Source organism: Carassius carassius, chromosome 38 (assembly GCF_963082965.1).
Source record: "Carassius carassius chromosome 38, fCarCar2.1, whole genome shotgun sequence".
In the NCBI taxonomy this organism is placed as follows: domain Eukaryota; kingdom Metazoa; phylum Chordata; class Actinopteri; order Cypriniformes; family Cyprinidae; genus Carassius; species Carassius carassius.
In genome coordinates, this window is record NC_081792.1 from 28,977,090 (window position 1) to 28,999,353 (window position 22,264).

Consider the following 22,264-nt stretch of genomic DNA (forward strand, 5'->3'; position numbering starts at 1 on the left):
GTTCAGATTGCTCAGTAAGTTTACGAGTCTCTCATTTTGTTTCAAACGAACGATTGTGTTTCCATCACTATCAGTTCTCACATTTTAACCAGTTAAACTATCATTTTTCTTTCAAAGGCTTTAAGAGGGAAAGAACAATGGCAGAATCTTCACTAACAGCAAGAAAAACCAGGAGACAGAGTATCGACGTTTTACCGCCATGTGAGTCAATAACACAGAAAACACTTTGACTTTTCTTTTATAATATTGAATATGTACAGCTCAGGAATGTAAAGCAGATCAAATAATTTCAGTTTAACAAGAATAATTCTTTTACATGTATTTATTTATTTATTTAGGTAAGTGGTTATGTAATGAGCTTCATATTTAGGTTCTGATCAGCTTGTCTGGGTTCATTTTACAATAATAACCAGCTGACTGTACATGATCTCTTTATATTTGAGTTTCTTCAGCACTCTTTGTCTCTAAACACTCTTTACATTCAACCAACTTCATGAGGTGCATCATGGGATTCTTCATAAACAGTATTGAAGGAGTTCACACTAATCCTAAATAATGTCTCTTTCCAGCAATGTCATCCTCCATGAGTTCACTGTCTGAGGAGATTCAGTGCTCTGTATGTCTGGATGTGTTCACTGATCCAGTCTCGACTCCATGTGGACACAACTTCTGCAAGATCTGTCTGAATAAGTGCTGGGACAACAGCCAGACCTGCAGCTGTCCATACTGTAAAGAAACATTCAAGCAAAGACCTGATCTCAAGATTAATACCACACTCCGAGAGCTCGTAGATCACTATAAGAAGAAAAGTCCTGAGAAAACAACTGAAGTTTTGTGTGACATCTGTGAGGAAAGAAAGCTGAAAGCGCTGAAGTCGTGTCTGGTGTGTCAGAGCTCTTACTGTGAAACTCACCTGGAGCCTCATTTGAGAGTAACAGGTTTGAAGAAACACAAACTGATGGATCCTGTGAGTAATCTGGAGGACTATATATGTCAGAAACACGAGAGACCTCTGGATCTGTTCTGTAGAGATGATCAGACATGTGTGTGTTCAATCTGCTCTGTGAAAGACCACAAGAACCACAACACTGTTCCTATAGAAGAGGAGAGTCAAGAGAAGACGGTAGACGTTATTATTCTTTTAAAGGACTGATATCATGAGAAATCAGATTTTATTTCATATTGTTTAATCTGTGTTATGATAAATGTGTCTGTGTTGTTCTCTCTATAGACTGAACTGATGAAGACACAGAAAGACGTGCAGCTGATGATCCAGAACAGATTCAAGAAGATTCAAGACATCAAACACTCAGCAGAAGTCAGAAAAGTGAGATTAAAATAATAGAATAAAATAAATGTAAATATTTACCATTTCAACAAACTTCAGTGTTTAGAGACATTGAGAAGACATAACAATAACAAAATAAACAAACAATCAAACGAATGACAGATGACTATCAGACTCAAATATACAGCAACAGCCAATAAAACAAGAACTAAAATGTCCAGGGCTTGTTCTGCTCTCGTCCAGGGTGCAGAGTGAAGTTTAATACTTCATTTGAGGGATTCTGAAAACACATGTAGCCTGTGTGTGTGAATAAAACTGTATGAGCAATAGTTACACAGATTCTTCTGTTAGCAAACACTGCTAATAATCTGTTGCCTGTCCTGGTTGAGCAGAGAAACACAGAGAAGGAGAAAGCAGTCCGTGTGGAGCTCTTCACTGATCTCATCCGCTCCATTGAGAGACATCAGACTGAACTGCTGGAGATGATGGAGGAGCAGCAGAAAGCAGCAGAGAAACAGGAGCAAGAGCTGATTGAAGAGCTGGAGCAGGAGATCACTGAGCTAAAGATGAGAAACACTGAGCTGGAGCAGCTCTCACACACTGAAGATCACCTCCACCTCCTACAGGTCAGTCAACATGATCTCTCTGATCAATCATAATGCAGGATATGACATGCTGAAGGATTTCTCCTCTCTCCTGCTGTAGATTCACTCATCCCTGTGCAGCTCTAGAAACACCAGGAACTGGCCTGAGATCAGTATGAAGACTCATGAGAGTCTGGAGACTCTGAGGAGAGCTCTGACTCAACTGAAGGACACTATAGATGAGAAACTCACACTAACTGGTACATCAATACACACTGATCAGATAGAAACATGATAGTGTGCTCTGTTCTTTAAATATAAGCTTCAGATCTGATTGTTTTCTTGTCATTAGTCTCTACAGAGCTGAAGTGGATGCAGCAGTATGCAGGTACAGTGTGCTGTCTGCACTACACTAGTTTACATTCATACACTCACTGCTTCATTACTGCACTACAATCTGATTAAACACTGGGTTAACTAAAAACATCAGCATCACAGAATATCTGTATTCTCTGTTTTCTCAGTGGATGTGACTCTGGATCCTGATACAGCTCATCCTAATCTCATTCTGTCTGAAGATGGAAAACAAGTGAGACATGGAGACATTAGACAGAAACTCCCAGACAAACCAGAGAGATTTGATTACTGTCCCTGTGTCTTGGGAAAGGAGGGATTCTCCTCAGGGAGATTTTATTTTGAGCTGCAGGTGAAGGGAAAGACTGAATGGGGTTTAGGAGTGGCCAGAGAATCCATTAACAGGAAGGGAAAGATCACAGTGAGTCCCAGAGATGGATACTGGACTGTGATCCTGAGGAATGGAGATGAATATAAAGCCGGTGCTGGTCCTTCTGTCTCTCTGTCTCTGAGAGTGAAGCCGCAGCGGGTCGGTGTGTTTGTGGATTATGAGGAGGGTCTGGTCTCCTTTTATGATGTGGAGTCCAGCTCTCATATCTACTCTTTCACTGCTCAGTCTTTCACTGAAAAACTCTATCCATTATTTAGCCCATGGCTTAATGATGGAGGTAAAAACTCAAGCCCACTGATCATCACACCTGTCAGTTATAATAAATGAATTTAATCAATTATCAAATGCAAGATTAAAATAATAAATGTATAATTAAAAATCTGGAAAAATTATGAGCTGCTATTTTTTTATCATTTGTTTTTCAATTTTTTTAAATTTAAATGATTTTGTCAAATAATTTTAATGTAAATATAATGCTTGTTCAGTAAATGAATTTTTGTTAAACTTTTCATAAATATTCCTGACATTTTTCTTGCTGACAAAGTGAAATTGCCAAAAACACAAAACTCTGATAATGTCTGTAGAACTGAGATGGCTGTGATCTTTCTGTTATAAGGAGTGAGACAGCAGAACACAATACACAATAAATATCACATAACATCACAAACGAAGGTCATAAAACATTTATTTCATATTATTATACTCAATATTTTCACATTATTCTATAGTTTTTGTTTACCACATGTAAAACCACGACTAAGCATACTTGGGCCACCATACTTGGCTGTATGTCACGTCACTTTCTTTTTTTTAAACAGATTTAACTCATTTTAAGGAAGAACCTTGGCAGGTCACCCTTGAGCTGAAAAAAAAAAGTTAAAGTGAAACAGAAATGTTATGGAGGTTTTAGTTTATCACAACATTTTCATACTAAAACATATTTCATAAAACATGGCAAACTCAAAAAAATAAATTAATTTAAAAAATACTACTAGAAAGTCAAAGCCAAACAATTTGTGCTCCAAATCTGACCTGATATCTTCAAAAATGCGCTTTCAGGATTTGTTTAGGTGCAGTACCTAACTTTGTCCATTAGATGTCAGCAAAGCTCAAGACTATTTTTTGTCATATTAGTGAATTGATTAATGGTTGTGGAGTAATTAAATGCACAATGTCTATTACAATAACACACACAGTGTATGTAATGTGTGTGTGTACACTATATATATGTATACACACGTGCACAAACTCAGACTTACCTCATTTATCATATAAAGTCCAGCACAGCAGGATCATCATGTAACAGGTTCGGCAAGGCTAGGATTTCTCAGAAGATAATAAAAGAAAAAAAGAACAGAAAAACATTTCAGTTATTTCAATGTCAAATAAATAAATACTTACATCGTGCTGCTCTGTGAACCCTTGGAGATTTTAAGAGAACTCATGTAAGTTATACTGGATGCTCTGAGGAGAGAAAATGATTTAAAAAATTTAATTACTCGAAAATTAGGCTAATATCTTACTAGATAACCTCAGTTATATGTAACATGGATGTGTAACTATTAAAAAAATTAAACAACAACAAATAGTTCAGAAAAGAATACACAGTCATGCATTTTCTTCTTGAGACAGCTGAACAATTATTTCTGAATAATTTAAACTTATTTGATTAGGGAAATAAAAAAAACTTTCACTTTCACTTCACTTTCAAAAAAAATAAAAAAAATATCTAAATATTACTTTTGTACTGATTGTTATAATTAGCGTATTTTTAAGAAAATGAATTTGTTGAGCCATATTTAGTTCAATAATATTTTTAATGACTGCTTTAAAGTTTCAGGGTAAACTATTCACCTTCAAATGATTTAACATTTCAATAAAACTATTTTTATTATTGCAGTATTTAAGTTATACAACAAAATATATTTAAAATCCAACAAAGGCAGATTAAAGCGCAATCTGGAGAAAAAAAACAACTTTTACAATAACCCTTTTTTATATTTTGAGTTCCTCCAGGAACCTCTGGAGCACTTTGAGTTCTCGTGTAATGAAAGATTGATTCCAGAACCTCAGAACTGGAAACAAAGTGCTTCAAACATCCAAAGAGTTCTTACATGAACAGCAAAGACTATAATGGTTCCTCCAGGAACAATATGATAAGAAAAAGACCTTCGAGGCACACAAAGTAAAGATGATTTTCTCAATATTTAGATTTTCTTGCAAGTAGTTGTATCTCCATATCATAAGGATATTAAGTAAAGATCATGTTCCATGAAGATATTTAGTAAATTTCCTACTGTAAATATAACAAAACTTATTTTTTGATTAGTAATATGCATTGCTAAGAATTCATTTGAACAACTTTAAAGATGATTTTCTCAATATTTAGATTTTTTTTGCATCCCTCAGATTCCAGATTTTCAAATAGTTATATCTCAACCTAATATTGTCATATCATAAACCATACATCAATGGAAAGATGATTTATTCAGCTTTCCGATGATGTATAGATCTCAATTTGGACTGGTTTTGTGCTCCAGGGTCACATTTGCATTTTTTTTTCAGCCTGAGAGAACTCTGAAAAGGACAACAAATGACAATAATTATTGTAACATGGAGTCAGAGACGTTCGGATCCATTTGCAGTATTTTATTAGAATGGTCAGACAGGCAGTAATCAGCAAACAGCGTCAAGTATGTAATGGGATATCCAGAAACAGAAACAATATCAGACAGAGAATCACGGGCGGTATACACAATCCACGGTAATACACGTAAAGAACAGACACAGGGAAACCGCTTGGAAATGTCAGACGGGGCTAAACAAGACTTCACAATGTGTGAGAATCCAAACACAGTATATAAAGGGGAGAGGTAATGGGGAACACCTGGTGGTGATTAATATAAAGCATAGGAATATGGGAAATGGGGTTCAAGGGCAGTCCAGCTGACAATCGTGACTTTGTGGCCATGATAAGGCAGGTAGAAAGTTCACACATGGCCTTCATAGCCGTGACAGGATAGACAGTGAGTTGGTGGACGGCCTCCGTGGCAGTGACCGGACAGACAGTGAGTTCACAGACGGGGACAGCTGACACCTCTGGAGGTTCTTCTGCAGTATCAGCTGCCACCTCTGGAAACACAGTAGGTGCCGCTGTCTCAGGAGTCTCTGTCGTGGTATATGCAGCACAAACACTCCATAAAGCCATCCCCATTGTAGGAAGCACTACAGACAAGGGAAAAGAGTTCAGGAACAGGGGGGCTAGAGTGAATCAGTTTGGGGATAGTGACGAGACTCTGGACGGTCAGCTGGGGCACCTCTAGTCTGATGTTCAGAAGGAAGTGGACATCATCAGTCAGGTGCTGCATCAGTATCAGTTTGTATTCACCGGATGCTCCACATTTTATTACGGGTGATTTTAACAAATGTTCTCTGGAGGGAGATTTAAATTTCCAGCAATATATTGACTTCCCTACACGCCATCAAAAAATACTTGACTTATGTTATGGGTCAATACCAGATGCATATAGATCCTTTTCCAGAGCCCCAAATGGTTGTGCAGACCATTATTTAGTCTCTCTGCAACCATTATACAGTGCTTTCACGTCACTGGTTATTTGTTATTTTACATTGTTTATTGTTTGTTTCAGCACAGTTCTCCCTCTCCTCACATCCAATGGTCCAAAATAGTCCACTCCCGCATTTGTAAAGGGTGCGTTATCAGGCACAACTCGTTCCTCTGGTAAATCAGACATTTTCTGTTCTCCAAGTTTTCCTCTGTACCTTCTGCACACTGTACATTGTGAGAGAATCTTCCTGGCCGCAGAGTTGGCATTTATAATCCAATACTTCTGTCTCAATCTGTGCAGCATGTGATTGCGTCCAGCATGTCCAAGTTGGTAATGGATGTCACGTAATATGAGCTGGGAAACATGCAGATCCTTCGACAGAATCACAGGATGTTTTACCTCCAACGGCAGAGCAGATTTAGACAGGCGTCCACCAACTCTGAGGATGCCATCTTTGATGAAGGGGTCGAGGCGATACAGAGGGCTGTCTTTGGAAACAGTCTTTGGGTCATGTTTTAGTGAGGAAATTTCAGTGCTGAATCTTTGGTTTTGTGCAAACTGAATTATTGCCTTTTCGGCTTCCTCCAAGCGCTCTGATGTCAAGCTGGATCTTCCAAGTGCGGCTTTGAATTTTTTAAGCTCCTTTTCCACATTTTCATTCTGCTTGACCACATATTCTTTCCTCTTTCGGCTCAAAAGTAAAAGTCTTTCTTTCAGCTCCAACAACCAGGCCACTGATGTTTTAAGCTTTCTCCAGGATGAGAAATAGTGAATGAGCCGACTGAGGGAATTGTCACTGTGTGTTGTAACAGCATTCACTTTAAGTTCCCTTTTTACCTCTGGATCATCAGATGGGATGGAAGAGGAGTCCAAGTCGAGTTTTGGCCATTCGGTGGAAGACAAATGCAAAAATTCTGGTCCTTTTAGCCATTTTCCTTTCCCAAACTCCTGAGCTCTTAGTCCTCTAGATGCTTCATCTGCAGGATTATCTTTGGTGTTTACATACCGCCACTGATCTTTGTCCGTGGCTTCTCTTATGGTGCTGACACGGTTGGCAACATATGTGTGAAAGCACTTTGTTTCATTGAAGATGTATTTGAGAACAGTAGTGCTATCAGTCCAGAAAAATGACCTTTGCAATGGCAACTGTAGCTCCTTCAACAGCATTGTGTTCACTCGAACCGCAAGCACAGCTGCAGCAAGCTCAAGGCGTGGGATGGTTAGTTGCTTTAGAGGAGCAACACGAGCCTTGCCTGTGATGAATGAAACATGCACATTGTCAGTGCTCTCCAATCTTAAGTATGAAACAGTGCCATATCCTGATTGACTGGCATCTGAAAAATGATGCAGTTCTGCTTTAACTTGTGTTCCAAAGTTCTTGGGTTTGATGCACCGTTCCACTTTAAATCCACTCATATGCTGAAGTTCAGAGAGCCACTCAGACCAATATCTGGAGACAGCACTGGGGACTGGCTCATCCCATTTGAAGTTCATTCTACACAGCTCCTGTAACAGTAACTTGACAGGGATTATGAAAGGAGACAGAAAACCCAGTGGATCATAGAGAGAGCTCACCACACAAAGGATGCCCCTCCTGGTGTGTGGACGTTCTTGCACTGCAGTCCTGAAGCTGAACATGTCTCCTTGAACGCACCATTGCATCCCCAGAGCTCTTTCCACAGGGAGTTGGTCCCTGTCCAAATCCATGTTCTCCAAACCCACTGCTCTGATATTGATGGGAATAAGTGCAAACACATTTTGGCTATTTGTGACCCACTTTTGGAGATGGAAGCCGCCCTTTTTACAGAGAGATGTTAGTCCATGTATGAGCTTCACTGCATCTTCCTCTGTCACAGTGGACTTGAGACAGTCATCCACATAAAAATTTGTTTTGACTGTGCTGAGGACGTCGGGTGAGTATTGCAGTGCATTATCCTCAGCAGTTCTTCTCAGTGCATAGTTTGAGCAGCTTGGAGAGGATACAGCTCCAAACAAATGCACGCACATCCTGTATTCCTCTGGCTCCGTTGTAGCATCTCCATTGGGCCACCATAAAAAGCGCAAGAAGTTGACATGCTTGTGTGGAACCCGGACCTGATGAAACATGGCGTTGATATCAGCCATAACAGCGATGGGCTCTTCTCTAAACCGGAGGAGGACACCGATTAGCGTGTTAGTGAAGTCTGGGCCCTGCAGGAGCTGGCTGTTTAATGATGTACCTTTGTAAGTACAGCTGCAATCAAACACAACACGCAGTTTCCCTTTGGTTGGGTGGTGTACACCATGATGAGGAATGTACCACACCTTTCCTTGTTTTGGAGTGGGCTCATTTGTGGGAACCTTTTCTGCATATCCTTGCTCCAACATGTTGTTGAGGAAATCAATATACTGAGCTTTGAATGAAATATCTTTGTTAAATCTCCTCTTCAGGCTTTGGAGTCTTTGTAATGCAATGCAGCGATTATTTGGCAAAACAGGATCTTCAACTCTGAAAGGTAAGTCAATATAATAATGTTCATTGTTAAGCACTGTTGTATCCTTCACAATTTTCATGAATTTAATGTCTTCTCTTGACATCTCAAGTTGTTCATCATATGTTCTTTCAGCAAAGCCATGATTGTACTGCTGCACCAACATATTTTCCAAGTGCTCCACAGATATATGATTAGCAGTTACGACAGTGCATCCTAATTTGACACCAGCACCTCCAGAGTCTCCAACACGAAGAGGCCCGTTTATGACCCAGCCAACTCTGGTCCTCACTGCATACGGTCCACCATATTGACTGTTTATTAGTTCCCATGGCTCCAAAACTTTGGGAGAGTCAGTTCCAATGAGCAAGTCCACATCTGCATCTACTTCATGTAGCCTAATGCTACTCAAATACGCCCACTTGGCAACATCCTCCTGACATGGCACATTGACTTTGGATACAGGCATTTCTGTTTGTGTCAGAACAGATGGCAACTCAATAAAATCCTCGGTGTCAAAACCAGACACCTCCAGACCAATTATCACATTGGTATTAATGGTTTTAGTCTGTCCCATTGTCTTTAATAGTATGTTACAGTTTTTACCTGATACTCCCAGCCTTTCAGCCAGACTTGCAGTGCAGAAGGTACCAGAGCTCCCAGGGTCCAAGAAAGCGTAAGTGTGCACAACGTTATTACTTTTCTGACTTTTCACCTGCACAGCCACAATGGAGAAAACAGCAGTATCCTCTTCACCAGCCCCAATATGACCACACGTCTGCTGCTGGTCGGGTAAAATGCTCACAGTTTCTTTGGAGGTTATCCTTGAAGTATCCTCCTTCTCCACATGCAGGACAGATGGGTGTTTCCTGTGACACACTTCACAATCCAAACGACTCCTACAGTCTTTGCTTGTGTGTCCATATTTCAAGCACCCAAAACAAACACCTTTCTCCTTTAGAAAGTGAATCTTGTCCTGTTGTGTCTTTCCTTTAAACTGAAAGCATTTTTCCAGAGTGTGATTGGTAAAATGACATTTGAGCTGGTTACTGTGTGCTGTTAAGTTTTCTTTTTCTTTATGTCCATCCTTTATTGCATTGATGCTGGTGGCAAAGGTACCACTTTTCTTTTTCTGCTTAACTTGAGTAGATAGCTTTGTGTGGCTGGCTGGGAAAACATCATTAATATTTCCAAACAGCGGGTCTGAAACAATTTTGACTTGTTTTTCAATAAAATTTACAAAATCAACAAACACTGCTCTGCTTCCAGTTTGTTCCAGTATGTCACATGCCACATTTCTCCACTTTTCCCTAAGTTTGTATGGGAGTTTCATTAGGATTGTCCTGAGGTTAGCTGGCATGTCCAACTCCTTCATGTACTTTATATGATGTACTATATTGGAGCAACCTCGAAGGAACAAAGCAAATGACTGCAGAGCATTAACATCCTCAGGTTTTATTGAGGGCCAGTTGTTGATTTTGTCCATATAAGCAGAAGAGATTTTGTGTTCACTGCCAAAATGTTCAATCAAAAGTGTTTTTGCTCTTTGGTAACCAGGTTTAGAGGGCAGATGCTGACAACTTCTTACAATGTCTCTTGGTTGCCCCCTAGTGTACTGTTCTAGGAAGTACAAACAATCACTAAAATTTTGAGTTTTATCCTCAATACAATTTTCAAAGGCTCTGAGAAAAGATTTAAAATACAGGGGATCACCATCAAATACAGGTATATTTCTCATAGGCAGAGCAGAGGCTGTGTTTTGTTGGACCAACAGGGCAGTAATTTCATTTTGACGCTGCATGATGTTCAAAATGTCCGAAGAGATGGTGGATTGATTATTGTCCTGAGCATTTTGCAAAACCAGTGGTCGCGTACTTTGTCTTTGAGAAACAGGAATGACATTAGGTATGGGTGGTTGTATTACAACATGTTTGGGTTTAACACCAACAGAGACAGAATTTAATAAGCAACTGGAGGAAGATTCAGAGTTTTCATTGGTGGGCCCAAAACATTCAGCATTTGGATTTAGTTCATATTTTCCTGGAACTTCTGACCTTTCCAAGTAAGAGTTCATGCCATCTGATGTTGTAGATGCACATTTTGACACTTTAGAGCCACACTTTGAATTTATTTCCAAAACCTTCAATTTTGCATTTGTCACCTTTAATTCTGCATCCAGAGCAAGTTGTTCCTTTTCTCTCCTTAAACGTTCCCGTTTCTTTCGTAATTCCTCTTGGTCCTTTTCCTGTTTCCTTCTTGATTCCTCTTGTTCAAGTCTTACTTGTTCCTCCTGCGCCTCCAAAATGTGCCTTTGTTTTAAAGCAGCCATGCGCTCCTGTAATGCTGCTTTATCTGCTTGCGCTAATATTTTTGCAGATGCACTGGATGAAGTTCTTGACAGTTTAGAGCCAGCTTTTGAGCGCGCTGCAGAACCTTTATTGGATACACTGTCCTCAGGCCTAATATCAGCTTGATTATCAGGTGGTTTGATTGGAAGTTCATATGAATGGCCTGCATTTGATAACCACCCTTTGACATCATCAATAAAATTTGAAAACAGATTTTCCTTTTGTTCAAAATATTTATCTTGTTTTTCTTTTTCATCCTGAGGTATATTCAGTGACACAAATGACAAATGATGTTGTTTTGCCTCATTAACACGTTATCATTTGATCCAAAAGAGACTTGACTGCGTCAATATTGTCTGCAGAATGCATCAATTTATCCATTTGATTCATGCACAATTTGGCTTGTCTGCATTTTGTCGATCTCTTTTCCTGACACGTTTGCATGAAAAACATCATTCCTTTAGCAGTAAAACTTGTGCGCCTCTTTATCAAAAGCGCCGTGTCACTTGTGGCTTTGGAGGCAACGTCAGACATTTTTATGGCTATTGATGTTGACCAGGTGCACACACAGTTATTTGCCCAGGTTGAATAAAGCACGTACCTTGCGGAATTTTGTTTGCAGGGGTGGTTGTCTTTGCGCACGGTGTTGAATGCGCGCAGTGATTGTTGTTGCGCGCGATCGTGCGCGTCACCTGTGAAGGCTTTGGGCCAGCTTTTGCGAATCTAATTGCAACAAACATCAATCCTCCACTCCGTGAATGCAGCTCCAGCGCTCCAGTAGCGTCACCGTTATCCAGTACGGTGTCCAGGAAAGCTTTACACTGTCGGATTACTTGATGTTTGTGCTGCATCCAGCCGCGCTTCCGCCACTCCTAGGCCCAGCGTTATCTCGAGCATCCAGGTGCGTAATCCACTTTCAAAGGGGTAATCCAGCAACCAACGAGTCCAATTTCCAGGTAAACCAAGGATATACATCCAGGGGCCGGTTTTTTACTAATTGTAGTGGCTATTTGTCCTTATAACTTAAAACTAATAACACCTTTCTCCTCAAATGGCCACTGAGGCTACGTCATGGGTTAGGCTTTACGCATGGTTAGAGGTACCAAAAAATAAACTAATGTCCATAGCAAAAGATGAGTTCGCTGAGGTTTATTTACACATATAAGCAAGCTCACAGACATTTCCTGCTGCTTCTCTCACGCTGTGGTAAAAAACCATTTGCCCTCGCAGCCCTGCTGGTTCCTCCCACCTTGACCTATTTATGCAAATTAACATAGCACCACGTGACCAATAAATGACAATGTAAATAAACAAAAAAAATAAGCATAAAAATGCAAAATAAAGCAAGTTAACCTTTAGCAAGAAAAGAAAATAAATAAATTAAGACTATAACTTAAGCCAAAATAAACAAAGTGCAAAATAGCTCCAACATTATAAATGAGCATAGTCTGCGATAGATACAGTGCCAAAAAGAAGAGAAGAGGATAAAGACAGAGGTAAAGAGATGTAGTGAAAGAACAATTTATTGCATAGGAGTAAGATACTATAATTTCATGGCAGTTATTTTTACCTTAAACTTAATGTTAGCAGTTGTTCTGAGTTCTGAGTCCCCAGACTGTGATTTTGTACAATCATGTCAGTTTTAAGATGCATTTTTTATTATCACTTTTTTATTAATGTTTTACTCTACAGTTGTGCAGTTTTGGGGGGATACAGTACAGGCCAAAAGTTTGGAAACATTACTATTTTTAATGTTTTTGAAAGAAGTTTCTTCTGCTCATCAAGCCTGCATTTATTTGATCAAAAATACAGAAAAAAATGTAATATTGTGATCTATTATTACAATTAAAAATAATTTGTTTTCAATTTATTATACTTTAAATTGTCATTTATTTCTGTGATGCAAAGCTGAATTTTCAGCATCATCACTCCATTCTTCAGTGTCACATGTGACATCCGGTCTATCACATGATCCTTTAGAAATCATTCTAATATGATGATTTATTATGAGTGTTGGAAAGAGTTCTGCTGTAATGTGCGTGTGTGTGTGTGTATGTATATGTATATATATATATATATATATATATATATATATGTATGTATATATATATATATATATATATATATATATATATATATATATATATATATGCTAAATCATGAACACAATGACAGGGTGAAATGGGCTGTGATGCATGGGGCGCCAGGTAAAATCTTGCCTAGGGCAGCAAATTGGTCAGGGCCGGCCCTGTTTCCAGTGATTAACTGTATATTCACTCAACAAGCTCGCGCATCTCCGCCGCTGCGCGCTCAATCCACTCAGCGTGCTTTATCAGCTCGCGCACGTCAGCTATACAGGGTCCGTGTACCTTCGTATAATTCGTTTTTTTTATATATATTAAAATCTGAAAAATGAAAAAAGGTAACGCCCCTCTCCACTGATAGGTCAACCAAACATTACAACATAATAATAGTCCTAAAAACATAATGAGAGTCCTACACTTCTACGGATTCTTAACGTGTTTATTTCTTCTACATTTTCTCTTTCTGTTCATTGAACAGCCAGGCCGGGGTTTCCCAAAAGCTTCGTAAGTCTAAGAAGTTTGTAAAAACGATCGTACGACTTAATATTACGGTCTGTTTCCCAAAAGCCTCTTAACCACTTGAAAATCATTGTAGATCAACAAGTGCTCTGGAGTAATCTTGAAGCCCTAAGTGCATCGTAAGAAGACAGGGCCCGGTTCCCCGATAACGTTCACTCTTAGCCCGCTAAGAAGACCTCGAAAGATATATCTTACCAAAGTTGTTTATGTTCCTAAGTGTGTTCCCCGAAGTGTCCCTTAGGAAGCTTCTTAGCACGCTGCCTCTTACGTCCGACGTTACAAGAGCGCTGTCCCGAGTGAAGGTGCTGAATTAGTTGGCATCGATTGCTCAGGAATCGATTTTCCACTTCACGCGAAGGTGCAATACAGCGTTAAGAAAGACAACACGTTCTGTGCAAATGAAACATTCCTCAAATTATTCCAGTAACATTTATTTTAACATAGTTTAAGTTATCAGTAGAATATAGACTATAAATTAAATTACCAAATGGTCAGTAATATGTTCACACGATATGTTGTGACGGTTAGACGAACCGGGGATCCCTCGCTAATCATCCACCCTCCTTATCCCGTTGTGCCACTTGTGCCGCTTCTTGACATGGGTTTAACGACTTCTAAAAATGATATAATACACTTTTATATTAATGTTAAAGTACTTTACAATCAGAATTGATTGGCAAGCAGCTGCAGTTACTTCTGTGTAATGCTGGTATTGATTGCCATTGGTTAATGTTTTCAATAAAAAGCAACCTATCTACAATGAACCGAGAGAGAGAGAGAGTCAGAGACAGAATATGGTGGGGAAGCAACGTAAAAAAGAGCACCAAGCTTCTCGTCAGAGGAAGTTGAAGTTTTGCTGGACCTTGCCACCAGGTCAGAGATCACACCCCTATGGTCCACTATAACCTGCACGTTTATGGCTGTGTATCCCTTTCGCGATATGTACGCCTGATCAATCACTGATGGATTGGTGATAGGGATGAGTGTGCCATCCACCAGGATGTAATCCCCGGCATGGCGCAGAAGGGCGTTGGTGACAGTGTGGACGCACCTCCACACAGAGGTCTTGATTAGTCCGTAGCCCTCTCCCACGACCTCGACGAAGCTCTCTGTAGCAAAAAAAAAAAAAAAAAAAAAACCTAGCGCTGCAAGCAGCTGTGTTAGTCTGGCAAGGCGATTTTTTTTATATAGCCACGTCAGGCAAAATGTCAAAAGGGCTCAAGTTTTGCCGAATAAAGAAATTGACATGGACTAAACCGCGTCCGGCTCCGTCTTTGATTCAGTACAAGGACACGTTGGATCGCTGCCATAGTTGGTCGCTTACTGGACACAACCATGATTACCCATTTATAGATCTCAGCCATTTAGAGCCAAATTGTTTGCCAGATTTTAATTATCAAAAGTGATTGCCAATTCGCTTTAATTACATTACGAAATAGGCTAACTACCACCATATTAGTTCTGATACCACATAAAGTCAAATTCATAAATAGGCCTGTATCCATTGCGAACATATTTTATTATGAGTCTTAAAATGTCCATAACATAAAATCATTGTTGAGCCACAACATTATCAACATACCAAAGTGTGACTTACAGAAGATATACTTAGCGCACGAACGTGTCAGGAATCGTGCCATAACGTTAAGAGAGAGGTTAAGGAATAGGGTAAGAACTACTTAGCGATAAGAACGTTTTGGGGAACCGGGCCCTGGTTGGTAAAGTGGATTAATGGTATAATAATGATATAAATATAGAATAATTATAATAAATAATCTCTAAAAGTCAGAAATTTTACTATGTAGAGAAACTGAGGGAGTGGCTTGTGTAAGAGATGTGTCACTTTTCTTGAAGCTGATTGGTAAAATGTTGGTTTGAGCTCTTTAAAACTAGAACATAACCTGCCCTGGAGCAGGTCAGCTGTGGAGCGTAAGTATGTGGTGATAAACACCGTCAAAAGACAAACCACTTTCATGGTACCTGAAACCCAGAGCTGACACAAACTAAACTGAAACATACCTGACTAACCAGCTAAAGCAGCTTCATGCTCCAGGCCCCAGGTGTGAGCGTATCACATCTGACACATATAACACTGATAACAGCAGTCATTGAGAGAGATTGCTGGCCTCTACTGGACACTTTTGGACATCACTGATTCTCAACTACTGTAAATATGTAACACAAAACTGAAATATAGAGAGCATTTAAAATTATTTGATTATTTATATTGTGTGCATTAATGTTTCTGTCTCACTCGGCCTTTATCAAACCGTCTTCAGCTGCAGTTTCAGTGTGACGCATCAAATCCACTTACAGATACTGTCTCATGAAACAAGGAGTGAGAAGGACCTTAACAAAACACAAGACTAAGATAAAGATAAATCAGTCAGGATAGACAAGGAGAGAGCAATTATCTGTGGACATCACCTGCAAAACCTTTCCCTTTCTGGGGGTTGTCTCGCTGTTGTCTGTTGTCACTTTCATGTGCACCGTATTAAAACCAGATAAGTATCACCATAAGAATAGAAAATAATATCCTTAAGCATCTGTAAGTTGAGCAGCATTTGACCTGCAAACTCTTCACAAATGTTACTAAATAATCAAGACTGCTGAAATCTCTTCTTCGTGAGCTGACAGAAATATACAAACAGATGCCGCACACCGAATACAGGGATGAATGTAAATGTGTGAATACAGGAGGAGCTCTGACATCACTGTAGTTCAGTGAGAGACTCAGAGAAAGAGAAACTAACTTGATCAACAGCAATATGAACACCTGAAACCATTGAACTCTTTAAACAACTGAATATCGAGTCGTTCAGAGACCCTTGTGAACACATCTGATACTCACAGGTGAGTGATAGAAATATAAGAGAGATTGTCCTGAACAGGTTTCTAATGGCAGTGGTCTGGTTTAGTAGGGTTTATGTCCGACTGGAATGAGTTGAACAGAAGCAGGTTTAATTGTGTCAAATACTCAGATACTTTAGTTGTTTAGTGCACTGAAATTATATCAGAATTGTATTAACAGTATTTCATTAGATTGAACAAAGTTTGGTGTTTCTGTCATTTTGTCACGCGACATAAAGACAAACAGATAAAACAGGAAGTAAATGACCTGCAGACAAACTGAACACAAACCTGCTTCACTGCAGCTGAAAATCACTTTTACATTACACAATAACTTATGATCATATAATATATTTTGTGGAAAGATTAATCTAATTTCTGATAAGGAAATATATATGTTTGTTGGAAAATATAAAGCTTGTACTTTGTACTTTGTACAGCAGGTCATAGTTCAGATTGCTCAGTAAGTTTACGAGTCTCTCACTTTGTTTCAAACGAAAGATTGTGTTTCCATCACTATCAGTTCTCACATTTTAACCAGTTAAACTATCATTTTTCTTTAAAAGGCTTTAAGAGGGAAAGAACAATGGCAGAATATTCACTAACAGCAAGAAAAACCAGGAGACAGAGTATTGACCATCATCCTCCATGTGAGTCAATAACCCAGAAAAACACTTTGACTTTGGCTTTTATTTAATAATATTGAATGTGTACAGTTCAGGAATGTAAAGCAGATCAAATAATTTCATCTTAACTATAATAATTATTGTACATTTATTTATTCATTTAGGTAAGTGGTAATGTAATGAGCTTCACATTTATGTTCTGATCAGCTTGTCTGGGTTCATTTTACAATAATAACCAGCTGACTGTACATGATCTCTTTATATTTGAGTTTCTTCAGCACTCTTTGTCTCTAAACACTCTTTACATTCAACCAGCTTCATGAGGTGCATCATGGGATTCTTCATAAACAGTATTGAAGGAGTTCACACTAATCCTAAATAATGTCTCTTTCCAGTAATGTCATCCTCCATGAGTTCACTGTCTGAGGAGATTCAGTGCTCTGTATGTCTGGATGTGTTCACTGATCCAGTCTCGACTCCATGTGGACACAACTTCTGCAAGATCTGTCTGAATAAGTGCTGGGACAACAGCCAGACCTGCAGCTGTCCATACTGTAAAGAAACATTCAAGCAAAGACCTGATCTCAAGATTAATACCACACTCCGAGAGCTCGTAGATCACTATAAGAAGAAAAGTCCTGAGAAAACAACTGAAGTTCTGTGTGACATCTGTGAGGAAAGAAAGCTGAAAGCGCTGAAGTCGTGTCTGGTGTGTCAGAGCTCTTACTGTGAAACTCACCTGGAGCCTCATTTGAGAGTAACACGTTTGAAGAAACACAAACTGATGGATCCTGTGAGTAATCTGGAGGACTATATATGTCAGAAACACGAGAGACCTCTGGATCTGTTCTGTAGAGATGATCAGACATGTGTGTGTTCAATCTGCACCGAGACAGACCACAAGAACCACAACACTGTTCCTATAGAAGAGGAGAGTCAAGAGAAGAAGGTAGACGTTATTATTCTTTTAAAGGACTGATATCATGAGGAATCAGATTTTATTTCATATTGTTTAATCTGTGTTATGTTAAATGTGTCTGTGTTGTTCTCTCTATAGACTGAACTGATGAAGACACAGAAAGACGTGCAGCTGATGATCCAGAACAGATTCAAGAAGATTCAAGACATCAAACACTCAGCAGAAGTCAGAAAAGTGAGATTAAAATAATAGAATAAAATAAATGTAAATATTTACCATTTCAACAAACTTCAGTGTTTAGAGACATTGAGAAGACATAACAATAACAAAATAAACAAACAATCAAACGAATGACGGATGACTATCAGACTCAAATATACAGCAACAGCCAATAAAACAAGAACTAAAATGTCCAGGGCTTGTTCTGCTCTCGTCCAGGGTGCAGAGTGAAGTTTAATACTTCATTTGAGGGATTCTGAAAACACATGTAGCCTGTGTGTGTGAATAAAACTGTATGAGCAATAGTTACACAGATTCTTCTGTTAGCAAACACTGCTAATAATCTGTTGCCTGTCCTGGTTGAGCAGAGAAACACAGAGAAGGAGAAAGCAGTCCGTGTGGAGCTCTTCACTGATCTCATCCGCTCCATTGAGAGACATCAGACTGAACTGCTGGAGATGATGGAGGAGCAGCAGAAAGCAGCAGAGAAACAGGAGCAAGAGCTGATTGAAGAGCTGGAGCAGGAGATCACTGAGCTAAAGATGAGAAACACTGAGCTGGAGCAGCTCTCACACACTGAAGATCACCTCCACCTCCTACAGGTCAGTCAACATGATCTCTCTGATCAATCATAATGCAGGATATGACATGCTGAAGGATTTCTCCTCTCTCCTGCTGTAGATTCACTCATCCCTGTGCAGCCCTAGAAACACCAGGAACTGGCCTGAGATCAGTATGAAGACTCATGAGAGTCTGGAGACTCTGAGGAGAGCTCTGACTCAACTGAAGGACACTATAGATGAGAAACTCACACTAACTGGTACATCAATACACACTGATCAGATAGAAACATGATAGTGTGCTCTGTTCTTTAAATATAAGCTTCAGATCTGATTGTTTTCTTGTCATTAGTCTCTACAGAGCTGAAGTGGATGCAGCAGTATGCAGGTACAGTGTGCTGTCTGCACTACACTAGTTTACATTCATACACTCACTGCTTCATTACTGCACTACAATCTGATTAAACACTGGGTTAACTAAAAACATCAGCATCACAGAATATCTGTATTCTCTGTTTTCTCAGTGGATGTGACTCTGGATCCTGATACAGCTCATCCTAATCTCATTCTGTCTGAAGATGGAAAACAAGTGAGACATGGAGACATTAGACAGAAACTCCCAGACAAACCAGAGAGATTTGATTACTGTCCCTGTGTCTTGGGAAAGGAGGGATTCTCCTCAGGGAGATTTTATTTTGAGCTGCAGGTGAAGGGAAAGACTGAATGGGGTTTAGGAGTGGCCAGAGAATCCATTAACAGGAAGGGAAAGATCACAGTGAGTCCCAGAGATGGATACTGGACTGTGATCCTGAGGAATGGAGATGAATATAAAGCCGGTGCTGGTCCTTCTGTCTCTCTGTCTCTGAGAGTGAAGCTGCAGCGGGTCGGTGTGTTTGTGGATTATGAGGAGGGTCTGGTCTCCTTTTATGATGTGGAGTCCAGCTCTCATATCTACTCTTTCACTGCTCAGTCTTTCACTGAAAAACTCTATCCATTATTTAGCCCATGGCTTAATGATGGAGGTAAAAACTCAAGCCCACTGATCATCACACCTGTCAGTTATAATAAATGAATTTAATCAATTATCAAATGCAAGATTAAAATAATAAATGTATAATTAAAAATCTGGAAAAATTATGAGCTGCTATTTTTTTATCATTTGTTTTTCAATTTTTTTAAATTTAAATGATTTTGTCAAATAATTTTAATGTAAATATAATGCTTGTTCAGTAAATGAATTTTTGTTAAACTTTTCATAAATATTCCTGACATTTTTCTTGCTGACAAAGTGAAATTGCCAAAAACACAAAACTCTGATAATGTCTGTAGAACTGAGATGGCTGTGATCTTTCTGTTATAAGGAGTGAGACAGCAGAACACAATACACAATAAATATCACATAACATCACAAACGAAGGTCATAAAACATTTATTTCATATTATTATACTCAATATTTTCACATTATTCTATAGTTTTTGTTTACCACATGTAAAACCACGACTAAGCATACTTGGGCCACCATACTTGGCTGTATGTCACGTCACTTTCTTTTTTTTAAACAGATTTAACTCATTTTAAGGAAGAACCTTGGCAGGTCACCCTTGAGCTGAAAAAAAAAAGTTAAAGTGAAACAGAAATGTTATGGAGGTTTTAGTTTATCACAACATTTTCATACTAAAACATATTTCATAAAACATGGCAAACTCAAAAAAATAAATTAATTTAAAAAATACTACTAGAAAGTCAAAGCCAAACAATTTGTGCTCCAAATCTGACCTGATATCTTCAAAAATGCGCTTTCAGGATTTGTTTAGGTGCAGTACCTAACTTTGTCCATTAGATGTCAGCAAAGCTCAAGACTATTTTTTGTCATATTAGTGAATTGATTAATGGTTGTGGAGTAATTAAATGCACAATGTCTATTACAATAACACACACAGTGTATGTAATGTGTGTGTGTACACTATATATATGTATACACACGTGCACAAACTCAGACTTACCTCATTTATCATATAAAGTCCAGCACAGCAGGATCATCATGTAACAGGTTCGGCAAGGCTAGGATTTCTCAGAAGATAATAAAAGAAAAAAAGAACAGAAAAACATTTCAGTTATTTCAATGTCAAATAAATAAATACTTACATCGTGCTGCTCTGTGAACCCTTGGAGATTTTAAGAGAACTCATGTAAGTTATACTGGATGCTCTGAGGAGAGAAAATGATTTAAAAAATTTAATTACTCGAAAATTAGGCTAATATCTTACTAGATAACCTCAGTTATATGTAACATGGATGTGTAACTATTAAAAAAATTAAACAACAACAAATAGTTCAGAAAAGAATACACAGTCATGCATTTTCTTCTTGAGACAGCTGAACAATTATTTCTGAATAATTTAAACTTATTTGATTAGGGAAATAAAAAAAACTTTCACTTTCACTTCACTTTCAAAAAAAATAAAAAAAATATCTAAATATTACTTTTGTACTGATTGTTATAATTAGCGTATTTTTAAGAAAATGAATTTGTTGAGCCATATTTAGTTCAATAATATTTTTAATGACTGCTTTAAAGTTTCAGGGTAAACTATTCACCTTCAAATGATTTAACATTTCAATAAAACTATTTTTATTATTGCAGTATTTAAGTTATACAACAAAATATATTTAAAATCCAACAAAGGCAGATTAAAGCGCAATCTGGAGAAAAAAAACAACTTTTACAATAACCCTTTTTTATATTTTGAGTTCCTCCAGGAACCTCTGGAGCACTTTGAGTTCTCGTGTAATGAAAGATTGATTCCAGAACCTCAGAACTGGAAACAAAGTGCTTCAAACATCCAAAGAGTTCTTACATGAACAGCAAAGACTATAATGGTTCCTCCAGGAACAATATGATAAGAAAAAGACCTTCGAGGCACACAAAGTAAAGATGATTTTCTCAATATTTAGATTTTCTTGCAAGTAGTTGTATCTCCATATCATAAGGATATTAAGTAAAGATCATGTTCCATGAAGATATTTAGTAAATTTCCTACTGTAAATATAACAAAACTTATTTTTTGATTAGTAATATGCATTGCTAAGAATTCATTTGAACAACTTTAAAGATGATTTTCTCAATATTTAGATTTTTTTTGCATCCCTCAGATTCCAGATTTTCAAATAGTTATATCTCAACCTAATATTGTCATATCATAAACCATACATCAATGGAAAGATGATTTATTCAGCTTTCCGATGATGTATAGATCTCAATTTGGACTGGTTTTGTGCTCCAGGGTCACATTTGCATTTTTTTTTCAGCCTGAGAGAACTCTGAAAAGGACAACAAATGACAATAATTATTGTAACATGGAGTCAGAGACGTTCGGATCCATTTGCAGTATTTTATTAGAATGGTCAGACAGGCAGTAATCAGCAAACAGCGTCAAGTATGTAATGGGATATCCAGAAACAGAAACAATATCAGACAGAG

At 38.4% G+C, this 22,264-nt stretch overlaps 3 protein-coding genes across 8 annotated transcripts in view; 2 read left to right on the forward strand and 1 right to left on the reverse strand.

Annotated features, from left to right (window-relative positions):
* Positions 1-22,264, reverse strand: part of LOC132119127 (mitochondrial import receptor subunit TOM20 homolog B) — a 412,651-nt gene that overhangs the window by 256,486 nt on the left and 133,901 nt on the right. The window lies entirely within an intron of this gene.
* On the forward strand, positions 118-3,009 carry LOC132119734 (E3 ubiquitin-protein ligase TRIM39-like). Of its 2 annotated transcripts, none has more exons than XM_059529948.1 (7): positions 118-201; positions 570-1,123; positions 1,232-1,327; positions 1,681-1,914; positions 1,994-2,132; positions 2,225-2,260; positions 2,397-3,009. In XM_059529948.1, exons 1-7 carry the CDS (start codon positions 138-140, stop codon positions 2,942-2,944), a joined length of 1,671 nt encoding a protein of 556 aa, XP_059385931.1. In that variant the 5' UTR covers positions 118-137; the 3' UTR covers positions 2,945-3,009. The 2 variants fall into 2 exon arrangements, with proteins under 2 accessions (XP_059385931.1, XP_059385932.1); XM_059529949.1 differs by having other exon boundaries at positions 2,234-2,260.
* Positions 16,295-19,919, forward strand: LOC132119735 (E3 ubiquitin-protein ligase TRIM39-like). 5 transcript variants are annotated; one of them, XM_059529951.1, is made up of 9 exons: positions 16,295-16,461; positions 16,899-16,921; positions 17,025-17,108; positions 17,480-18,033; positions 18,142-18,237; positions 18,591-18,824; positions 18,904-19,042; positions 19,135-19,170; positions 19,307-19,919. In XM_059529951.1, the coding sequence occupies exons 3-9, from the start codon at positions 17,045-17,047 to the stop codon at positions 19,852-19,854; spliced, it is 1,671 nt and encodes a 556-aa protein (XP_059385934.1). In that variant the 5' UTR covers positions 16,295-16,461; positions 16,899-16,921; positions 17,025-17,044; the 3' UTR covers positions 19,855-19,919. The 5 variants fall into 5 exon arrangements, with proteins under 5 accessions (XP_059385934.1, XP_059385933.1, XP_059385936.1 ...); XM_059529950.1 differs by lacking the exon at positions 16,899-16,921; XM_059529953.1 differs by lacking the exon at positions 16,899-16,921 and having other exon boundaries at positions 19,144-19,170.